The sequence below is a fragment of the Cibotium barometz genome, chromosome 13 (assembly GCF_041138505.1).
Source record: "Cibotium barometz isolate CiBa-2024 chromosome 13, ASM4113850v1, whole genome shotgun sequence".
NCBI classification, from domain to species: domain Eukaryota; kingdom Viridiplantae; phylum Streptophyta; class Polypodiopsida; order Cyatheales; family Cibotiaceae; genus Cibotium; species Cibotium barometz.
The window spans coordinates 15,166,590-15,185,547 of NC_141058.1; the positions used below are offsets into that span (position 1 = coordinate 15,166,590).

Genomic DNA, 18,958 nt, shown 5'->3' on the forward strand with positions numbered 1-18,958 from the left:
GAGCCTTCGTGAATAAATCTACCATGTTGTCATGTGTAGGCACATAGACCAAGCTGATCTCTGTAGAGAGTCTTTCCCTGACATAGTGGTAATGTACCTCAATGTGTTTAGTGTGAGCATAAAACACTGGGTTCCTCGCAACTACTAATGTGCTCTGGCTGTCAGTGGAAATCGTAGTGCTAGATGATTGTCCAACACCCAAATCAACCAAAAGACGTCTGAGCCACACACACTCAATTGTAGTTGTAAAAGTTACCTGTACTTAACTTCACAGCTAGAAGTGGCCACCCTAGGCTGCTTCTTGCTGAGCCATGATATACATGAATCACCAAGGCGAAAGCAAAACCCACTAGTGGACACTCGCTAGTGGACACTCGGGGGTAATAACATCCAGCTCAATCTGAATCACTAAAAGCATGCAGCTATGACTTACCCCCTTTTGGATAAAATAATCCAAAATAATGAGTGCCTGTAAATAGTGGAAAACCCACTTAACAGTCTGCCAATGCTTCGTACCTGGGCTATGCATAAATCTACTCAACCGTGAGACTGCATATTATATATCTGGCCTCGTGTTGCATATATAAAGAAGGAATCCAACATCTTGCTGATACAAACTAGCATCAAAAGAGTCTCCTACATCTTGAAGACTAAGTCGAGTACCTGTCTCCATAGGTGTAGCCACAGGTTTACAGTCTTCAAGATTAAACCTCTTCAATAGCTTCTGTATATATTTAGATTGCATCATAACAATGCCATCATTGCGTTGTTGCATAAATTGAATCCCTAAATAGTAATGTAACGGCCCCAAATCTGACATCTCAAACAATGACTGCAAATTAGCCTTAAAGGCTGAAATTTGATCTATATCGGGTTCTGAGCAGCATGTCATCAACGTATAAAACGATGACCAAAAATGTGTCCTTACTCCTCTTCACATAGAGGGTACTCTCTGCTGGACTGTTGCAAACGGTAGTCATACGAGATGTGGGTGCAAAGATCTCATCATAATGAATGCCCTTTTGCTAGGTATACCCCTTTGCAACAAGTCTGGCCTTGTAGCGATCAATGCTACCATCTGCTTTGTGTTTTAACTTGTAAACCCACTTAGTACCAATGGCCTTCTTGCCATGACGTAGATCTGTCAAATACCAGGTGTCATTCTTGAGTATAGAGTTATACTTATCCTACATAGCATGCATCCAATGATCATCATCATGTGCTTCCTCAAAGGAAATAGGCTCCTCCTCATTACATAAAGTAGAAATGAGAACATGATCCACACGAGAATAATCTACATGATGAGAACCTGCACAAGTTCTGCTAGGTAAAGGAGCTGCCAACTTGCTATCCCTCAATGTCTGCACAAGCCATTTTGGCATACACCAATTCTTCTATGGTTGCTTTCTCCTTATCCACTACATCCTCAATAATTGCCTCATCAACAGGCTGAATTTACACCTGAAAAGGCTGAATTTCATTACTTGGCTAAGCATTCAATTGCTCTACATATGGCTGCCCTCCATTAAACAAAGGTAGGAGCGAATCAAACACGTCCTGTAAGCATACATTCTGCTATTTTTTGCAAGAAAGCATGGGCTAAACTGAGTTTTCGACAAAAACAACATCTCTACTTACCAAAATCCACTTTGAGGTCGAATGGTAGAGTCTATATCCCTTGCTTTCTAAACTGTATCCCACAAATATGCATTTAACTGCCTTATCATCAAGCTTACTGCATTATTGCTCAAGCACAAGAGCATTAGCAAGACAACCAAAAACATGCAAATGAGCCACAGAAGGCTTCCTGCCATGCCAAGCTTCATAAGGACTTTTAGACTACAAGGCCTTGGTAGGGCATTTGTTCAACACATAGTTTGCGCACATAGTTGCCTCTGACCAAAAACCATGAGGTAAATCTTGAGCTTTCACCATACATCGTGCCATCTCCATGAGAGACCTGTTCTTCCTCTCAGCCACACCATTTTGCTGAGGTGTGTATGGCAATGTACATTGATGCCTTATGCCTTTTTCAGCCATATATGCATGAAACTCCTTGGACATATACTCCCCCCCTCGACCTGAATGAAGGGTGCCAACTTTGCATTCACATGTATTTTCAGCCATAGATACAAAGTGCCTAAAGCACATAAAAACCTTACACTTCTGCTTTAATGAATACACCCAGCTATATATGGAGTAATCATCAATAAAAGTGATGAAGTAGAGATATCTTCCAATAGATAGTGTCCTCATAGGACCACATACATCATTATGTATAAGCTGTAATTCCTTAATAGCTCTCATAGATCCATCCTTTGGAACTGATGCCTAATGCATTTTACCAAGAATACACCCCTCACATACATGTCTAGTAGGGATATTAAGAGTTGACAACTCAGAGACCATATCATGCCTTTGAAGGCGTAACAAACTACCATAATTCAAATGGCCAAATCGTGCATGTCATAATTTTGCATCACTCATAGCACGAGTCATAGAGACTGAGCAAGCATCATGCTGCAACTTCTCAAATACATCCATCTTGTATAGGTCATGAAAAAAGGTACCTGAGAGGTAATGATAGAATAGCCATCATTTCTATCTTGAACTGTATATCTGCATCATTTCTATCTTGAACTGTATATCTGCATCCACAAATTTCACCGTCAATCCTGACAAGGCTAAGGCTAAAACTGACAACAAGTTCTTCTTAATGTACATATAAAACTTTAGAAAGAGTAAATGCGCCCCCATTTGTAGCAGTGAGCACAACTCTACCAACTCCTTTGACAGGATATGAGGAACCATTTGCACATGTGACGGTTCTTGCACTTGGGACAGATTCTAGAGATGAGAACAAAATTTTTTGTGAAGTAATGTGCTTATTAGCACCATTGTCAAAGTACCAAGCATTCGATTCCGCCACGTACATGCATACATCATAAACAGAAGGGTCATAACTACAATGTACAGTGTATGCCCAATCATCTTGAGCAAAACTTGCAGATTCCTTCTTCTCTACACTTGGTGCAGATGCATCAACCACCAAAACCATGCCCAATTCTTTCTTTTTCTCCTTCTCTAGCCGTTATATGCACATTATGTGTGTATATACTAGGAGGCTAACCCACATTAGGCTTGTGAGCAAGGGAGCATGGGAAAAAGCTCTAGTGGAGCATAGGTTAGGACTAACCTTATAAGGGTTAAGGTTAGGGTCAGGCATCCAAGGGTCACACATGGGAAATGGAGAGCCAAGAGTCACTCGAGGGCCCCTCCTATATAATAAGGGCATGGAGCACACTCAAGGGAGGGGAGCACACTCAAGGAAGGCTTGAGGGCTTGGAGACTTAGGCTATGGTCTCTTGTGTAGAGGTCCATATCTACTCACCTACCATTTCACACTATAGCTACATGCTATTGGATTGGAGTTATACCTCTTGATGGTATGGGACATCAAGGTAGAGGTATGATGTATTTCATTTATAATTCATGTGTGCATCCCTTGGGCTCGGGTGGTTGAGTTTATGCCTGATTTATGCATGTTTATGCATAACAATTATCTAGAGAGATCTTAGGGTTTTAACAGTGGTATTAGAGCAATCTCTAGTTAATTATTGTTGATTTTTTTGAAGTAAATTTTAATATTTACTAATAAAAATATTATTTTATTGATTTATGTTGATGATTTGCACGTGGATCATTGATATGGCGATTGGAACGCGTGTTACTACAATTCAATGAACGAATCGACGTTGCGGGGGAATTTTGTGAGTTTAATGCTATTTTTTTCTATTTTTTATGGTTTAAAATAAGTATTAATGAAATTTTTTTCAAAAATACCACATATTTTATTGTGGATATTTTTGGTAGAATGGATTTTCAAATTTTCTAGAATTTTGAGAATTTTTTTTCCTAATTTTTAAGGAAATTTTCAAGCATTTTTATGGTTAAAAACGTATTTTTTATACATTTTTGCAGGTTTTTCTGCGGATATGTCCTTTTGGATAATTTTTTAAAAAAAGCTTGGAAAAAAAGCCAGAAAATGTGAAAGTCGAGATAAAAATTCTTTGTTGAAATTTTTTTGAAAAATTCTTCTTGAAACTTTTTGGCTTTTCATCTTCCGGAAAACCTTTGGCTTTACGTTTTCCCGAAACCTTTTGGCTTTCCGAATTCCGGAAAAACTTTTGACCTTCCGTATTCCGATTTTTTTTTGTCTTTTCATTTTCCTAAGAAACTTTTGGCTTTCCGTATTCCAGAAAAACTATTGGGATTCCGAAATTTTTTGACCGTTCGTATTCTTATGTGTTCGAGGTTGATTAAAAATTTCAAAAAATTGCTAAAAATCAGTGGAAAATTAGACAAAGGTTATTTTAAATTTTGAGAAAATGTGGGGTTGGTGTATGGCATGTGGTGTGTCCATTCGGGTGCTCGTGACCATTCAAATTCCTTTAAAATATATTTTTGACCTAGAAAATTAAAAAATCTATTAAAATTAAAAATTTTCATTGGATTTGAGAATTGTCAGGCGGAATTGGAAATTTCGTGAATGATGGGATTCTGAGGAAAAATTAGAAATTTTTTAGAAATTATTTTTAGAAATCCTGGAAATTGGTATTTTTAAAATATCAATGGTATTTAGCAAATTTATTTGCTAGAAATTTTTTGGAAAAATATAGGTTTGGAATGCCATAAGATAGGTTTGGTGGAATTCAAAATTGTTATATTTTGAGGTCGTATAAAATTAGAAAAAATTAGGAAAAAATCATGATAATTCTTTTTCTCAAGAATTTAATATTTTCGAGGGTCATTAAATGTTGAAGTACGTTTTCACATGCTAACATTAGATAGATGCGGGTTATTCATTAGATAGATACGGGTTATTCACATATTATTAATACGATTATACGTATTAAAGGATATTTCTGTTTGGATTAATTCTAAACGATGTTTTCATGATTTTTTACCTTTATTTAGCCATTCTTTTTGAACATGTTCCTTAATTTCTTCAATGATGGCTAGAATTTGAGTTCAAAGTGTGTCTCACCTTTGACACTTGTACATGATAATTTATTTTGCACTTATTTAAGTGTGGTCTATGCTTAATTTCCTAAGTCTAAGACAAATTCTATCATGGGTCAGTTGATCAGTTTGTTTTGGTGGATTTTATTGGTCCAACTCGGATACCTAATTGTTTATGTATCTAGGTGAGTTATTTTTCTACCCTAACTTTATTGAGTTTATTGGATAGTTATCATTAGAAAGGCGCCAATAATTCAATTTCTTTTCTAATGATGTACTTGGAAAGAGTTCTTCCTTGATGTGGTCTCAGGTATATAGAGACAGGTTTTAGTATGTGAAAATCCGGATAAGGCCATCTTATTCCTTTTATACAAGATTTTATTCATATTTCCTAGACGGCATACTAGGGAGTTTCAAATTGTTAAGGTATGTATGGGTGGTATCATGGTGGTATGGGACACTAGCGATCTCTCACATATATTATCTTATGGGATAATTTGGGCTCGAGATTGTTGCTTTGCTTACATCACTTAGCATGTTGACCTCAATATTCAAAGACAATCTCATTTTTTAAATTCACTAGAAGTTATAGTGTGGGCATTCTCTAGATAAACTTCTTTTATCTATAGCCTGCATGTTTTGATGAGGGTAATCTTGTCGGCATTTTCACTTGTTAAAATCTCTTTCTTTAGAGTTTAAACAAGTTTATTTTGTTGTGTTCGGATAAGGAAATTTGGATTCTTCCTTTGTTGGCATTTCTTTCTCTAGTTTCGTACTTTAGGTGATTTATATAATCAATCTGATGGTTTACGGATGAACATATATGACTCATCGAGACGTTGATGACTCTCTATGTTAATATGGATAACTCGAGACTTCGATTATTCCATATGCAGATGTGAGTATCATATTGGCGCCGATGAATCCTTGGTTTCTACTGTTATAATGCCATGTTTTCCTACTTTATTCCGAATGGTTTACAACAAGGAAGTTACTTTGAATGTGAATTGCTTTGATCATCCGCAGTCTCATGGGCAAACAGAGCGTATGAATCAGATTGTAGAGTATATGCTTCGTATATATGTCTCTAGAAAATCATCATATTGGGAAAAATATCTTCCAATGATGAAATTTGCCTATAATAGTTTTAAACATACGGCTATTGGTTTTAGTCTGTTCATGCTTATGAATGGGTATTAACCCAGGACACCTATTGATGTCAGTCTTAAGGACATCGAGTGCTTGATGCATCGAGGGATTTCTTGCGAGATATGCAGGAAATGCTGACCGAAGCTCGGGATTCTATCAGGAGTGCTCAAGATAGAGTACGATTTTATACTGATAGGGGACGCTCATATCGGTCTTTTGAACTGCATTGGTTTATTTTAATGTTCTTAAAGATTCTCAAACTTTGTCAATAGAAAAATGCTCGAATTTATCTCTTATATATTGTGGTCCATTTTCGAGTTGTACATCAGATTGGCATGGTTGCGTTTGAACTTAAAACTACCTCCACATGTTAGAGTTCATCCAGTCTTTCATATCAATAGATTGAAAGGGAAACTGGGAAGTGAGGATAACACAGTTACTCCTCAAGAACTCGTTGAAGTCGAAGATTTATCCTATGTTCCACATGAACCTGATAAGGTACTTGAATTCAGGGAGAGGAAACTTTGTAGTTGACTAATCCTTGAGGTTAAATTTAGGTGGAAAGATAGGGAAATAGAGGATTCGACTTAGGAGTCGGTTGATATTGTTCAGTGCAGTTTTTCTTCTTTTCATTGCAAGAGTACAATGTTTTGAGAGAGGGGAAGTATGTTATATGCACATTATGTGTGCATATACTAGGAGGCTAACCCACATTAGGCTTGTGAGCATGGGAGCATGGGAACAAGCTCTAGTGGAGCATGGGTGAGGACTAACCTTAAGGGTTAAGGTTAGGGTCAGGCATCCAAGGGTCACACATGGGAAATGGAGAGTCAAGAGTCACTTGAGGGTCCTCTTATATAATAAGGGCATGAGGCACACTCAAGGGAGGCTTGAGGGCTTGGAGGCTTAGGCTATGGTCTCTTGTGTAGAGGTCCATATCTACTCACCTACCATTTCACACTATAGCTACATGCTATTGGATTGGGGTTATACCTCTTAATGGTATGGGACATCAAGGTAGAGGTATGATGTCTTTCATTTATAATTCATGTGTGCATCCCTTGGGGGAGGGGGGGGAGGGGGGAAGGGGTGGTCGGGTGGTTGAGTTTATGCTTGATTTATGCATGTTTATGCATAACAATTATCTAGAGAGATCTTAGGGTTTTAACAAGCCTTTTCTTGCAGTCATTTATGTAGTGCCCTGGTTTCTTGCAATAGTGACACTTGCCCTTCTTTTTCGGCTTATCACCTTCTTTCTCTGCATCCTTACCTGAGGATTCTGATTATGGCTTATAGCCACCATGCAAAGAAGCTTTACCTTTGCCTTTCTGATTGGCAACAAAAGCTTGGTCACCAACTCACATAACAGATCTGTTTTGCCTAGATTGCTCTTCTTGCAAGAGTACTGAAACTAGCTCATCAAATGTAAGGGCATTTGGATTTCCCTTCATCATGAGTCTAAGGGTAGAGGCAAAACTCTGATAAGAATCCGACAATGCATTGAGAACTGTGGGCACCAATGTACTATCAGGATATATCTCATCCACACTAGCAAGCTGCTCCTTAAAATCTTTGATCTTGGTCAAGAAGCTGTCCATTGTGTCTCCCTCATTCATGTGCTTAGACTCTAACTGTTTGCGCAGATATGCAACACATGCTTCATTGCGCACCTGGTATAATGTAGCAAGTGCATCCCATGCCTATTTTGAAGTCTTACATGATCGAATATGAGGAATAATGCTTCGCTTTACAGAAAGTGCAAGCAATGCATATGCATGTGTATCTCTTCCATCCCATATCGTTTGACCAGTAGTGGGAGGTACTGGTGGTGCATGTGGAGGAGCCACATCTGTATCTGATTCTACTTCAGATGTACCTGCAGCACCTGGTTGCAGTGGTACTTGTGAAAAAGGACGAGTTTCACTACCGCTGACCACATTCCAAAGGCCTTTAGCAAAACCAATACATGCCTTATCATATAGGACCACAATGGGTAGTTAGTCCCATCAAGTTTGTCGTCAATAGACAACATACTGCCAGCCATGACTTTTTACCAAATGCAAAATCTTTCAACACACTGCAAGTACTCAGTATTCACTGAATGCAATGCTGGATGGTTGCCAATTGACTGAATCACTTGCAAAGTGTATGAAAAATAACACAGAGTAGAGAATAGAGTGTTATTGGTGAAAGTACGATGGGGTCAATGTTATTGAAGACACTGTAGATGCTGCTGCACACTAAATCTTTGCTGCTACATAGCCTGAACACCCAAAATCGAGCAGAACCAATCCAAAATGACGCCTCTCCAAAACGTCTACAGAAACCTTACGGTGCCCAAAACGTACCCGAATCACGCCGCGGACCCCGAAAATGTTGTATACTTCATATATAGCACACTACAATATATACCTTCTGCTCCTAAGAGGGTATCTCAATCGGAGACAAAAAAAATAGGGTCGTGAGAGGAGGGAGGTAGACTACTAGATTAAGTGTCAAGGAAGCTAGCTCTGATACCAATTGTTGGAATTAGGGTTAGGGTTGTAACAATGCACACACACAAGATAGAGAAGCTTGAGAGCACGCAAACTCACTAGATTAGAATGAACAAATGTGTGCTAGATACAAAAGATAAGAACACATCCCAAAATGAGTAGATAAGAGGGTGTACATACGCACGAGGGAAAAAACCCCTAGTGAGGGAAAAAGTGCCCCGCCTAAGTGTGTTCACACACATCACTACCATATAATGCTACAATTAACTACAGCAAGGTCAAACCAATGCCAACATGGAAGATTATTAACATCTCCAGCCAAGGAGCACCACTATCTACAACTAAAAGCCACGTTAGAAATGATAACTCCCATTCTTGTTTTGAAGGTTCCATCTTTGCTTCTCTAGAATCCCCCTTATCACTTGTTTTTACTAACCTTTTTTCTTTTTTTTTTTCGCTTCTAACTTCACATTCACTAACATTGCATATTAACCTTTTCTATCCTAATAAGAGCATTGTTGATTGCTCCAAAAATTAGAATCTATGTTCCTCATAAGTCTCCAAGACGCAAAATATAACAGAACACAAAGAAGCATTTAGTGTGTGTGTGTGTGTGTGAGAGAGAGAGAGAGAGAGAGAGAGAGAGAGAGAGAGAGAATCTTCTCAAAAGGAAGTGAGTACTTGAAATGCATAAAGCATCAACTTTTTCTCAATCATTGCCTACCTTCCAATAGATCAATGCGTGAGCAATCTCTTAGTAATAATCCATAAACCTTGCTCCTAATAACTTCTTTTCTGCACCAGTAGCATCCCATCCCATCTCTTTTAGAGCGACAAATGCCAATTGTGTTACAACTTCTCCTATTGCAACATCGTTCCTGACATTATCATCACTCCCCATGGATAATACATCACAAGGATGTGAAGGGGGATATGTTAACCACCTTGGTTAACATGGCTCTATAATCAATAATCACGTTAAGGACATCTTCATCATATCATGATTATATTGTAAAAGAGTCTTTGCCTTGTTGTAAGCATGTAAGGATGTTTACTCATCTTAAGCGTCAAGCTTGTATCATGAGGAAACTAGCAAATAAGGCCAAGACTATGTAAAACAGCTAAAACTAGCAATGGGCATCCTCAATTACTTACTCTTGGGAAACCTCGTGAGAAAAAGCTTATGAAACATAAAAGCTAATTACTCATTTAACTCTCAACTTCCCAATCATGCAATAGAATTGAGTGTTTTATCCACTCTACTTCTCCCTTGTAAGTTTTTGTGAGTCCATGTGGGCATGCCATTGTTTAGGATTTGTAAAGCCAATGACCTCTTCTAGATCTCGTGGCCTCTTCCCTTCTCTTCTTGTGAGTGTAGGCATTGGGAATTGCGGTTGGAGCCTTCTCTGACCACACCATGGCTACTCCGGATGCACTACTACAATGCCTGTAGCCACCTTTGTGTGACAACGAGTGTGGGAGAATCCCTTGAGCAATAGCCTTTGCCACAAGAATGGTGAAGCTCCTTCGAGAACTCATTTGGTAAGTCCGTTGTGTGACGACCCTCACACACATGAGGTTAAATAACGAAACTAAAGAAAAATAAAGAACACACTTATCTTGCCCTTGAATACATTGGTAATTGCGTTATAGAAGAGAAGTTCTTGAGTTTGCAAATCTGCAAGTATATACGTAATGTGTCCTCGTCCTATTGACCGGCCACATGTGAAAAGGTTACAAGCCTTGAGCCCTAGTTATACATTATACATATACCAATATTATTGAAATGTGAAGACTTCTTCCTCAACGCTGGTTTGGCAGCCATGGTGAAGAAGAGCAAAAGTAAGCCCACGCATGGCTCTTGTCTGTGTTCTTCTCATTTCAAGTGTGTGTCCTTCTAATAGTGCTGTGGTTTCCTTCAGAGAGCAAGAGCAAGCGCGTGCCTTTGCGTAAGAAGTACAAGATCCTGAAGAAGGTGAAGGAGCACCACAAAAAGAAAGCCAAGGAGGCCAAGAAGCTTGGCAAGCGCAAGAAGCCCGTGGAGAAGGATCCAGGTATCCCCAACGCATGGCCTTTCAAAGAGCAGGAGCTGCAGGCCCTCGAGGCCCGGCGTGCCCGTGCTCTCGAGGAAATGGAGCTCAAGAAACAGGCTAAGAAAGAAAGGGTGAGCTTCTAGGGTTTCATGCTCCTTTTTACAACGGACTGTAGTGGCTGATTACATTTTTACCCCCTTTCGTTATTTTTCCCACCACTCCATTGTGAAGGTTGTCTAACTGAGTCATGCACACATAGTTTGGTTCGGTCACAACGAACTAGTTTCAATTCTTGGCACTGTATTAGCAGACCTTACCTGGCATCCATACATGAGAAGCGAGGGTCTGGCATTCACATGCGAGAAGGGAGGGTGTGACAGTCGCTTAAATTGTCTCTCTCCAGAGGTGTGCACACTCCCATAGTTTGGTATCAGTCACAATGGCACAATAATCCAGAACTGGCATCCACAAACAAGGAGCGTGAAGGTACTAGTCACTTGAGTGTGCAAGGTTAACAGTTTTCCTCACTAGACTTCATGCTTAGCCAATGGAACTTGTATGTTTGGGTTATCAATCCACCAGGGCCATTCTTTGATCATTTTAAGAATCAGGGTCCTCTTCTCCAACCTTGGACAAGGGTTGTGCTCTCATCAGTGCCATCATAAATAGAAAGATTTTAGAGTTTCATTCTGCCCTTTTTGTCCTCACTAATGAAGTCCCATCATTCATGAGGTTCTTTGATCAGGCTGAAAAACGGAAGCTTGGTTTGATTGATGAAGAAGATCGTGGCCTCACTGACTTGGCCCGAACTGCTGCTAACCGAACTTTAGAGTTTGAAAAGCAGAGCAGGTCTGGGAAGGAAAACTCGACCACTCGAGGTAAGTACCGATTTTCCAACTATGTAAGCTTCAAAGCAATTAGTGCAATGGATTTGACTATCATTTATTTAGAGTTAAATGTTTGTTACAGATGGGTCCCAACGGTCTTTCTATAAAGAGTTGCTTAAGGTGATAGAGGCCTCAGATGTCATAATTGAAGTTTTGGATGCCCGAGATCCACTGGGAAGCAGGTGTAAAGATGTGGAAAGGCTTGTAGTGAAGTCTGGTCCCACGAAGCATTTGGTTTTATTGCTGAACAAGATCGGTACGTTCTGCCTTTTGTTAAGTACTTGAAATCGAAACATGTGCATTTGTGTGCTCGGTTCTGTATATAAGCTAAAGTTTGAATTATTGAGCTGTGGCTGACATTCTGACTTAGGGGCTTTACCCTTGGGCAAGCAATAAATTAAATTACCCTCACTCATTTTCAATCTCCTCGTAAACTGGCAATTTTCCCTGTCTTTCTTGCTGTGTAATTTAGGACATCAACGGAGCATGCTTTATTGCATGTATCTATTTTTTCCAACCTTTTTATACTCGAGTTTGGTTTTCATCTTATAGAACACTGTGGCACAGTTGTGTCATGGTTTGACTCTTGTAGTGTTTTTTTCTTGGCTGGGTCTGTCCATTTCTAAACCTTTTTTATATGCGTCTCACAAATTATAGTCTATAATAACTAGGCCCCCACAAATGTAGGATGGCTTTTGGATTGTGTGAGAATCAGTAGGTTTGCCTTGTCATTCTTCTGGCCATTTGTTTGCATATTGAGTGGTGATTTTTCTCACCAGCCGGTTCTCATTTAGAGAGTAGATTTGATCTGTCCAGTCAATGAAGATTTTTAAAGGTTATCAGACAAACCATCCTCGCTGTCTGAAAAAGGAACACATTTTGTTCACATAAACATTTTATCAGAGAGAATTTATTTTACTATTTGCCAGGAAGCTAAAAAATATCATCAGATGAAGCTCCACTGGTTTCTCTTCTGCTTTCAGGATTGTAAAGGCAGAACTGAGACGGAGGCTGAGCTGCAAATGGCTGTGGCTTCCTGCTGTAGGAAAATATGGGCTGGCTTAAGAAAGTTGAGATCTGCGTATACCTGTGGTAGAGCAGCCGGTTTAATTTATTAGTGTGAGAATATGTGAATATGAAGCGGAAGCAAATAGAGATCACACGAGAGAGTAGATAGCCAAGAGAGATCCAACACTTGACCCAGAAACTGAAAAGTATTGAATGAATTATGAAGGCACAATGGCCATGCTTTTACATCTCATGGAGAGCAATCGGCTAGTAGCAAAAGGCACATGACTGTAGCAAAAGTGCCTAAAAATAAGCTATAAAATAGTGGAAAAATATGGAAAAAATCCCTAATGGCATCGAATAAAAAAAGGGGCATAAATTGGAGTAAAAGAGAGCTGGAGATTTCATGTCCAACACCTCTTCTCAGCTCTAGTATAGGGGTTTGACTCTCCCATATGGGTAAGGAGCTGATCAATAGTATCTGGAGGAAGAGGTTAGGTGAAGAGATCAGCAAGGTTTGCCTGTCACCTCTGGAGAAGTGATAGAAACTTAGCTTGTTGGTCTCCGTATAAAAATTGTGCCCTCTTGGTTGGGGCAAATTTTTTTGTATGTAAACTTGCACCTACTCTTGGGCGTTGATGACGTGAGTAGGGATGTCGTAGCACCTAGTCCATGCTATGTATGATGGAGTTGATGATCTTTTACTTCATGGTCGGACAATTTTTGAGGTGAAGTTCGCCACTTTTTGTATTCTTGTCTTTGCTTGTTTTGTTTTAGTGAAGTAAAGAATTTGTGTGTGGGTGTGATTTAGTTATGTATTTGTCTAGTTTTGCAAGTTGTTATTATTATTTCTTCTTGGGTGTCTACATAAAGCTTTCCTATTTTTGATTTTGTTTGTTTTTAGTGATTCTTTTCTTTCTTTTAAAATCATTCGTAAGTTCAGGTTCATATGGCCTTATGATGCTATGCCCCTCAAACAATTGTACACTAATGCATGCTTTGGCTAGCTGCAGTTCTTGAATCATAAATAATGCAAAGCATGTTCGTATGACTTTGGTATGCTTATAGCCATAAAAGTCAACGTCTGTCCATTTCTTTGTATAGATTTAATTCCAAGAGAAGTCGCGGAGAAATGGCTGAAATATTTGAGAGAGGAGCTACCCACAGTGGCCTTCAAGTGCAGCACACAACAGCAGAGGGCTCATCTTGGTCAGAAGCGGAGGTCAAAGGCTGCTAATGAGAGTTCGTCTACCAGTGAATGTCTTGGAGCGGAAACTTTACTTCAGCTTCTCAAGAATTACTCCAGGAACAACAAGGTAAGAAAATCAGATTAGTGCTGTTTAATGTTCAAACAATAGCTTAGCACTTAAGCACATTTCAGCACCTGAACGATGCAGATGCTTACTTATACGAGTGCAGCCCTTAGTCGAGTTTCAGCATGTGAAAACTAATTTAATACCCAAAATAATGGCTTAGACTTTAACTTCTAATGTGCTTTTGGCAGTTAAAGACAGCTATTACTGTTGGGGTTATCGGTCTTCCGAATGTTGGTAAAAGCAGTCTGATCAACAGCATGAAAAGAACAAGGGCTGTGAATGTAGGGGCTACACCAGGCATAACAAAAGTGCTGCAGGAGGTTCAGCTAGATAAGCACGTGAAGCTGCTTGATTGTCCGGGAGTGGTCATGGCCAAGGCAAGTGAGAATGAACAAGCTGCAGTGTTACGGAACAGCAAACGAGTTGAGAATCTGGAGGATCCTCTTGGTCCTGGTAGGGTACAATTGACTATGTATCAAATTTTGGATTGTAGGATAGCGTTCAGTATTAAGTAATTTTTAATATGTTTGCGGTATGATTGACTATTGTTGAAGCTGTCCGGTGGACTGGGGATGTTCGCACTCTTCGACAATTAATGTGTACTAGACATAAAATACAGCCACATAAACTGAGAATGAAATATGGGCGCATTGATCTTCTCCATACTCATAGGCCTTCATAACAGAAATGTACAATAGAAAAAACTTAGCTTGAAACAATGATATCATCCACACAAAATGGGTACCTTTAATATCCGCAAAAAACACTCGTATGTCAAGCCGATAAGAATCATGTTCTACAATTTAACATCAGCCCATATTTTAGAAAAATAAGAGCATGTGTTGGCCCAAGTTCAGTAGTTAGAGCATTTGGTACAGTCAGTACAGCAGGTACAACACAGCTATAGCAGGTACAATGATGTCAGCCGTACAACAGTGACATCTGCAAGAGCAGATCGTATAGCAGGATCAGCAGAACAGAGGCACCTGTACATACTACAGACAGCAGTTATGCTTGGTACAGGCAGTACGGACAGCAGGTATGGTTGGTACGGGTAGTTTGAGGGTGACGAAGGGGGGTGCATATCAGTGTAGAGGTTGGCGTTGATTAAAAAACGAGCTGCAATAGGCTGGCGATAATGAAAAGTGATGCCACTTTTACCTTTAAAATTGATATTTCCATACATAACAACCCAATCCATGTGTTTGGAAAGATGTAGAAAGTCGACCATCTGGTTGAAGCAGCCCATGACTCATTTTCTTGGCCTTTTCCGTGTTGTGGGCACCCAAATCAGACCCAAGGATGTGAACCCCTTAAAAAACGAGGGGCCCAACTCATTACTTGTCAGTGAGTGTGAATTCTTTCAAATACAGGGTGACGATATAATAACTAGTTTGGCCTTCAACAGCAAAGGATGTGGACCGCCATATAAGAATGTGTTTCCATACCAATTTCTTCCCCAAATCTTCAAGGCTTGCCAGGATTGCTTCTCATGCAAGTCTTGGCCTCAGATGTCCATTTCTTTGTTCATGGTCCTGTTTGAGGCGCCATGACGAGGTTCCCGGAGTCGTGGTTCTTGTACTAGCGGTCATAGTTGTCAGGTACGATACCGTACGGGAAAATATATAAATTTTTTTCTTATCGTACGATCTTTAAAAAAAAAACTTACAAACTTTAGTATTTTCAATTTCAAAGTGAAGACAAGTTGTCACACGACTCAAACCAAAATTCCATTAAAACCAAGTTGAAAACACACAGATGTTAGGCTAAAGCCTAAGTCATACAATGCAAGGCGCTCTAGGCGCATGTAACCGTAGTAGGAAGTACAGAAAGTGGTGCACAAAAAAGGGAGACTAGGGGGTTGGGGCTAGAATCTAGATGGAGAAGTGATCACTATCAAAATCAGAGCTCTCGCTAGGATTACTCCATCAGAAGAGTGTCTATTGGTGCGCTTGCAGAAGTCACCTCGCTAAGGATGTTGCCCTCGTCATCAAACTCGAGCTCTCTAAGCTCCTGTGACAAGGCAATCGGAGCGTGCTCATTTGCAAGAGTGGAGGAAGAACTACTGGAACCTCATCGTTTGTTTTAAAAGAATTACTTATAAACGTAGGTATTTCCAATTTCGAGATATGGAGTATTTTAAAAAGGAGGGAAGCATCATAGTACAGAGGAAAGCTCAAATAGCCATAGACAAGCAAAAACAAGATCATTACTCCCCAAAAAATATTTTTTTGGAATTTTTTTTCAATTTTTTTTCTCAAAAAAATCCACACAAGTCTGTACGGTATCGTACTGTACGATATGCTGTCGTACGTCGTATGGAGACAACTATGCTGGCGATAAATCCCCCATTCCCATAGCTTGTACATCCACAACCACTTAAGGCATCTTGGTGCCCTCTAGATCCCACTAACGTGTGAAAATAGGGAAATGTCCGAGCAGTGGCGATTGTTAAATTGTTGGTTAAGTTGTATATGGCTAGTAAGGTAGCCAGGTACCAAGAGTGGAGTCACAACGGGTTGAAGAACAGCCAGGGCCGAGAGTGTTGTCTCCCGTACATAAGTTCATAACAGCTCCCAGGTCTGGTGGAGCTTCTAGAGGATGCTCTCACAACCAATGATGATCCACTAAGTGTAGTTGCTAGAAGTGTACTATTGTAGGGCCATTGTGCTTAGTGACAAGCTTTAGTAGAGGTACTGTTGGAGACCAAACCGGTGGATTTGGAGCACAGCCTACGGATGGACATGATCAAAAGTGGAGCAAGGTGCATGATGTGTCCTGGTGTGTTACGATTTGTGACTAATGTCGCTAATTACAGCCTAATCTTGCCATGTGTCATAGGCTTATATGTGAGTCAAAAGATATGGTCTAAACCTAAAAAAGCATGTACTTGATTTGAAGTATTATCATCATATCATTTGAGTTGTGCAATATCATCTCTCTAGAGCATTGTTACATTCTCTCTCTCTCTCTCTCTCTCTCTCTCTCTCTCTCTCTACAGTACTTGAGCTTGAGCTCAACACACTAGTAGAGAGACATGGGCACAGACCATCAGGGCAGGCAGGCTTCGGCAGGTCATTCTCTACTTTGGATCACATCTTCACCCTCCGAGCCATCATAGAAGAGGCCAGAGCATGACACCAACAGGTTTACTGTTGCTTTGTGGATTTCCGCAAAGCATTTGATACAGTGCCTTGAGCCAGACTACTACAGAGACTCCAGGATTTGGGGGTACCATCAGACATGATTTGGGGGATCATGGCATTATATGAGTCGGTTATAGGGTGGGTGAGATGCCTAGGAGGACCATGAGAGGAGCTATTGCATCAAAGAAATGATATTTTAAATGGATTCTAAACTAGCAAATGTCAAGAAGAGCCTAGTGATGTACTGTTGGATTTTGGACGTATGCTCTTCTGCCAACTTTTTCTCATGTGCATCTTCTTTTGCACTTGTTTATTTTACTGCCACTTGATTTTGAGGTCTATGCACTTCAAAATATTTTAACTGAGTGTTTTTGAATCGCAGTCAAAGAGATTCTCAGACTATGTCCTCATGAGAAAATGATGTCTATCTATAGAATCCCAAGCTTTCAGTCACCAGATGAATTCCTGCAACAAGTGGCCCATGTTCGTGGGAAGCTGAAGAAAGGAGGCGTGATGGACCTCGTTGCAGCTGCTAAACTTGTCCTTAAAGATTGGAATGAAGGTAGCCACATTTTTATACTGAGTCATTATAAATATCGTCCCTTTGAAAGTTGAGATTCTCAGTTTGGCTGACGTGTTTGTCTAAACTGCTATTTTTTCTGTCTTTTCAGGGAAGATTCCTCATTACAGTCTGCCTCCAGTGCGTGCCCAGCATGAGCAGGTGGACACTGCTATAGTTTCAGAATTTAGCAAAGAATTCAACATTGAGGATGTATACAGAAATGAGAGCTCAACGGTCATTGCCAGCTTGCCATTACTGATAGAAAGTGTGCATATGGAGCTGCCTGCAAATGTTCCAGTAACAATGGAAATACCTGAATTGAAGGTGATGCTTGCTTGATATTTTTCATTTTTTTTTTGTATTTGCAAATTAACATGAGATCATATCACAATGCGTACCTTAAAGAAAAAAATTTATGAAGTCATGTGAGATTGTTAACAAATAAATTTTTTAATCATCAGTGTCGATGTACAAATGGTCCAACTAGCATCTCAAATAAATCAGGTGTCTGGTGTTTCTCCAGATGGAGGAAGAGCAAAGTGATGAAGAACATGAACAACCAGACACTTTTGGAAAAGCGGCTAGTGATATGGACACATCAGAGTGTCTAGCTACTAAAGTATGTGGTGCTGCCTCAACCCAAAATGAAAAGCTTTATAATTCTCAGGGTATTCTGAACCCTCGTTTAGCCCGGGCAGAAAGGAAGCGCAGAAAAAAGGCTATAAAAAATATTGACAGGAATAACAGTGGTAGTGATTATGATTTTGAGGTCGATTACAAAGAGGAAGAGAAGGGAGACAGTGATGTGGAGTTAATGGCTGGAGTACAATGATCAGCTTAACCTACTAATTTTTGCATAAGGAAATGATTTTTTGCTGAGATTTTGGCTTTTAGCAGAGTCTTGCAAGCTTTGTTCAGAAAGGTTGATTTGAGACACATCATCCAAATGGGGAATTTCTTTTGCTAGCTGTTCTCTGTCTTCCACTGCTTTGGTTTTCCTGCAGTTCAAGTGTATCCTTGCGGAAACACATGTTAGCGGATGAAAGAATCCATCATATTGTGGACTTGCAGAAAGGCTCCTGGTGTAACCGAGGGTTTAATTTTCTAGGAGGATAAAAACTAAACATAATCTAGTATAAAGGGATTACCTGGGAAACAGGAAAAGGTTAGGGAAAACAAATCCCAACAAACTAGATATGAAACTAAGATAGTAGAAAGTAGACACTAGATAATCAGACTTTGGCGTCCAGAATCCACGCACAAAGTCAAGCCCAGACATAAAGTCATGAAGTAATGAATCATGACTCTATTCTAATTCTTCATCCTCTTCTACCTCATGA

At 39.8% G+C, this 18,958-nt stretch overlaps 1 protein-coding gene across 2 annotated transcripts; it reads left to right on the top strand.

Annotated features, from left to right (window-relative positions):
• Positions 1-10,379: 10,379 nt before the first annotated feature.
• Positions 10,380-18,673, top strand: NSN1 (GTP-binding family protein). 2 transcript variants are annotated; one of them, XM_086807212.1, is made up of 9 exons: positions 10,380-10,508; positions 10,589-10,830; positions 11,445-11,577; positions 11,669-11,842; positions 13,699-13,910; positions 14,099-14,363; positions 17,439-17,618; positions 17,728-17,942; positions 18,142-18,673. In XM_086807212.1, exons 1-9 carry the CDS (start codon positions 10,490-10,492, stop codon positions 18,448-18,450), a joined length of 1,749 nt encoding a protein of 582 aa, XP_086663338.1. In that variant the 5' UTR covers positions 10,380-10,489; the 3' UTR covers positions 18,451-18,673. The 2 variants fall into 2 exon arrangements, with proteins under 2 accessions (XP_086663338.1, XP_086663339.1); XM_086807213.1 differs by having other exon boundaries at positions 10,382-10,508; positions 18,080-18,299.
• The last annotated feature ends 285 nt before the right edge of the window (positions 18,674-18,958 follow it).

What these genes read in the sequence shown, in the direction of transcription:
- NSN1 (XM_086807212.1), top strand. An exon ending in CCTTAAAGATTGGAATGAAG is followed by an intron (nt 17,619 to 17,727) that starts GTAGCCACATTT and finishes CTGTCTTTTCAG; the next exon opens with GGAAGATTCCTCATTACAGT. An exon ending in TGGAAATACCTGAATTGAAG is followed by an intron (nt 17,943 to 18,141) that starts GTGATGCTTGCT and finishes GTGTTTCTCCAG; the next exon opens with ATGGAGGAAGAGCAAAGTGA.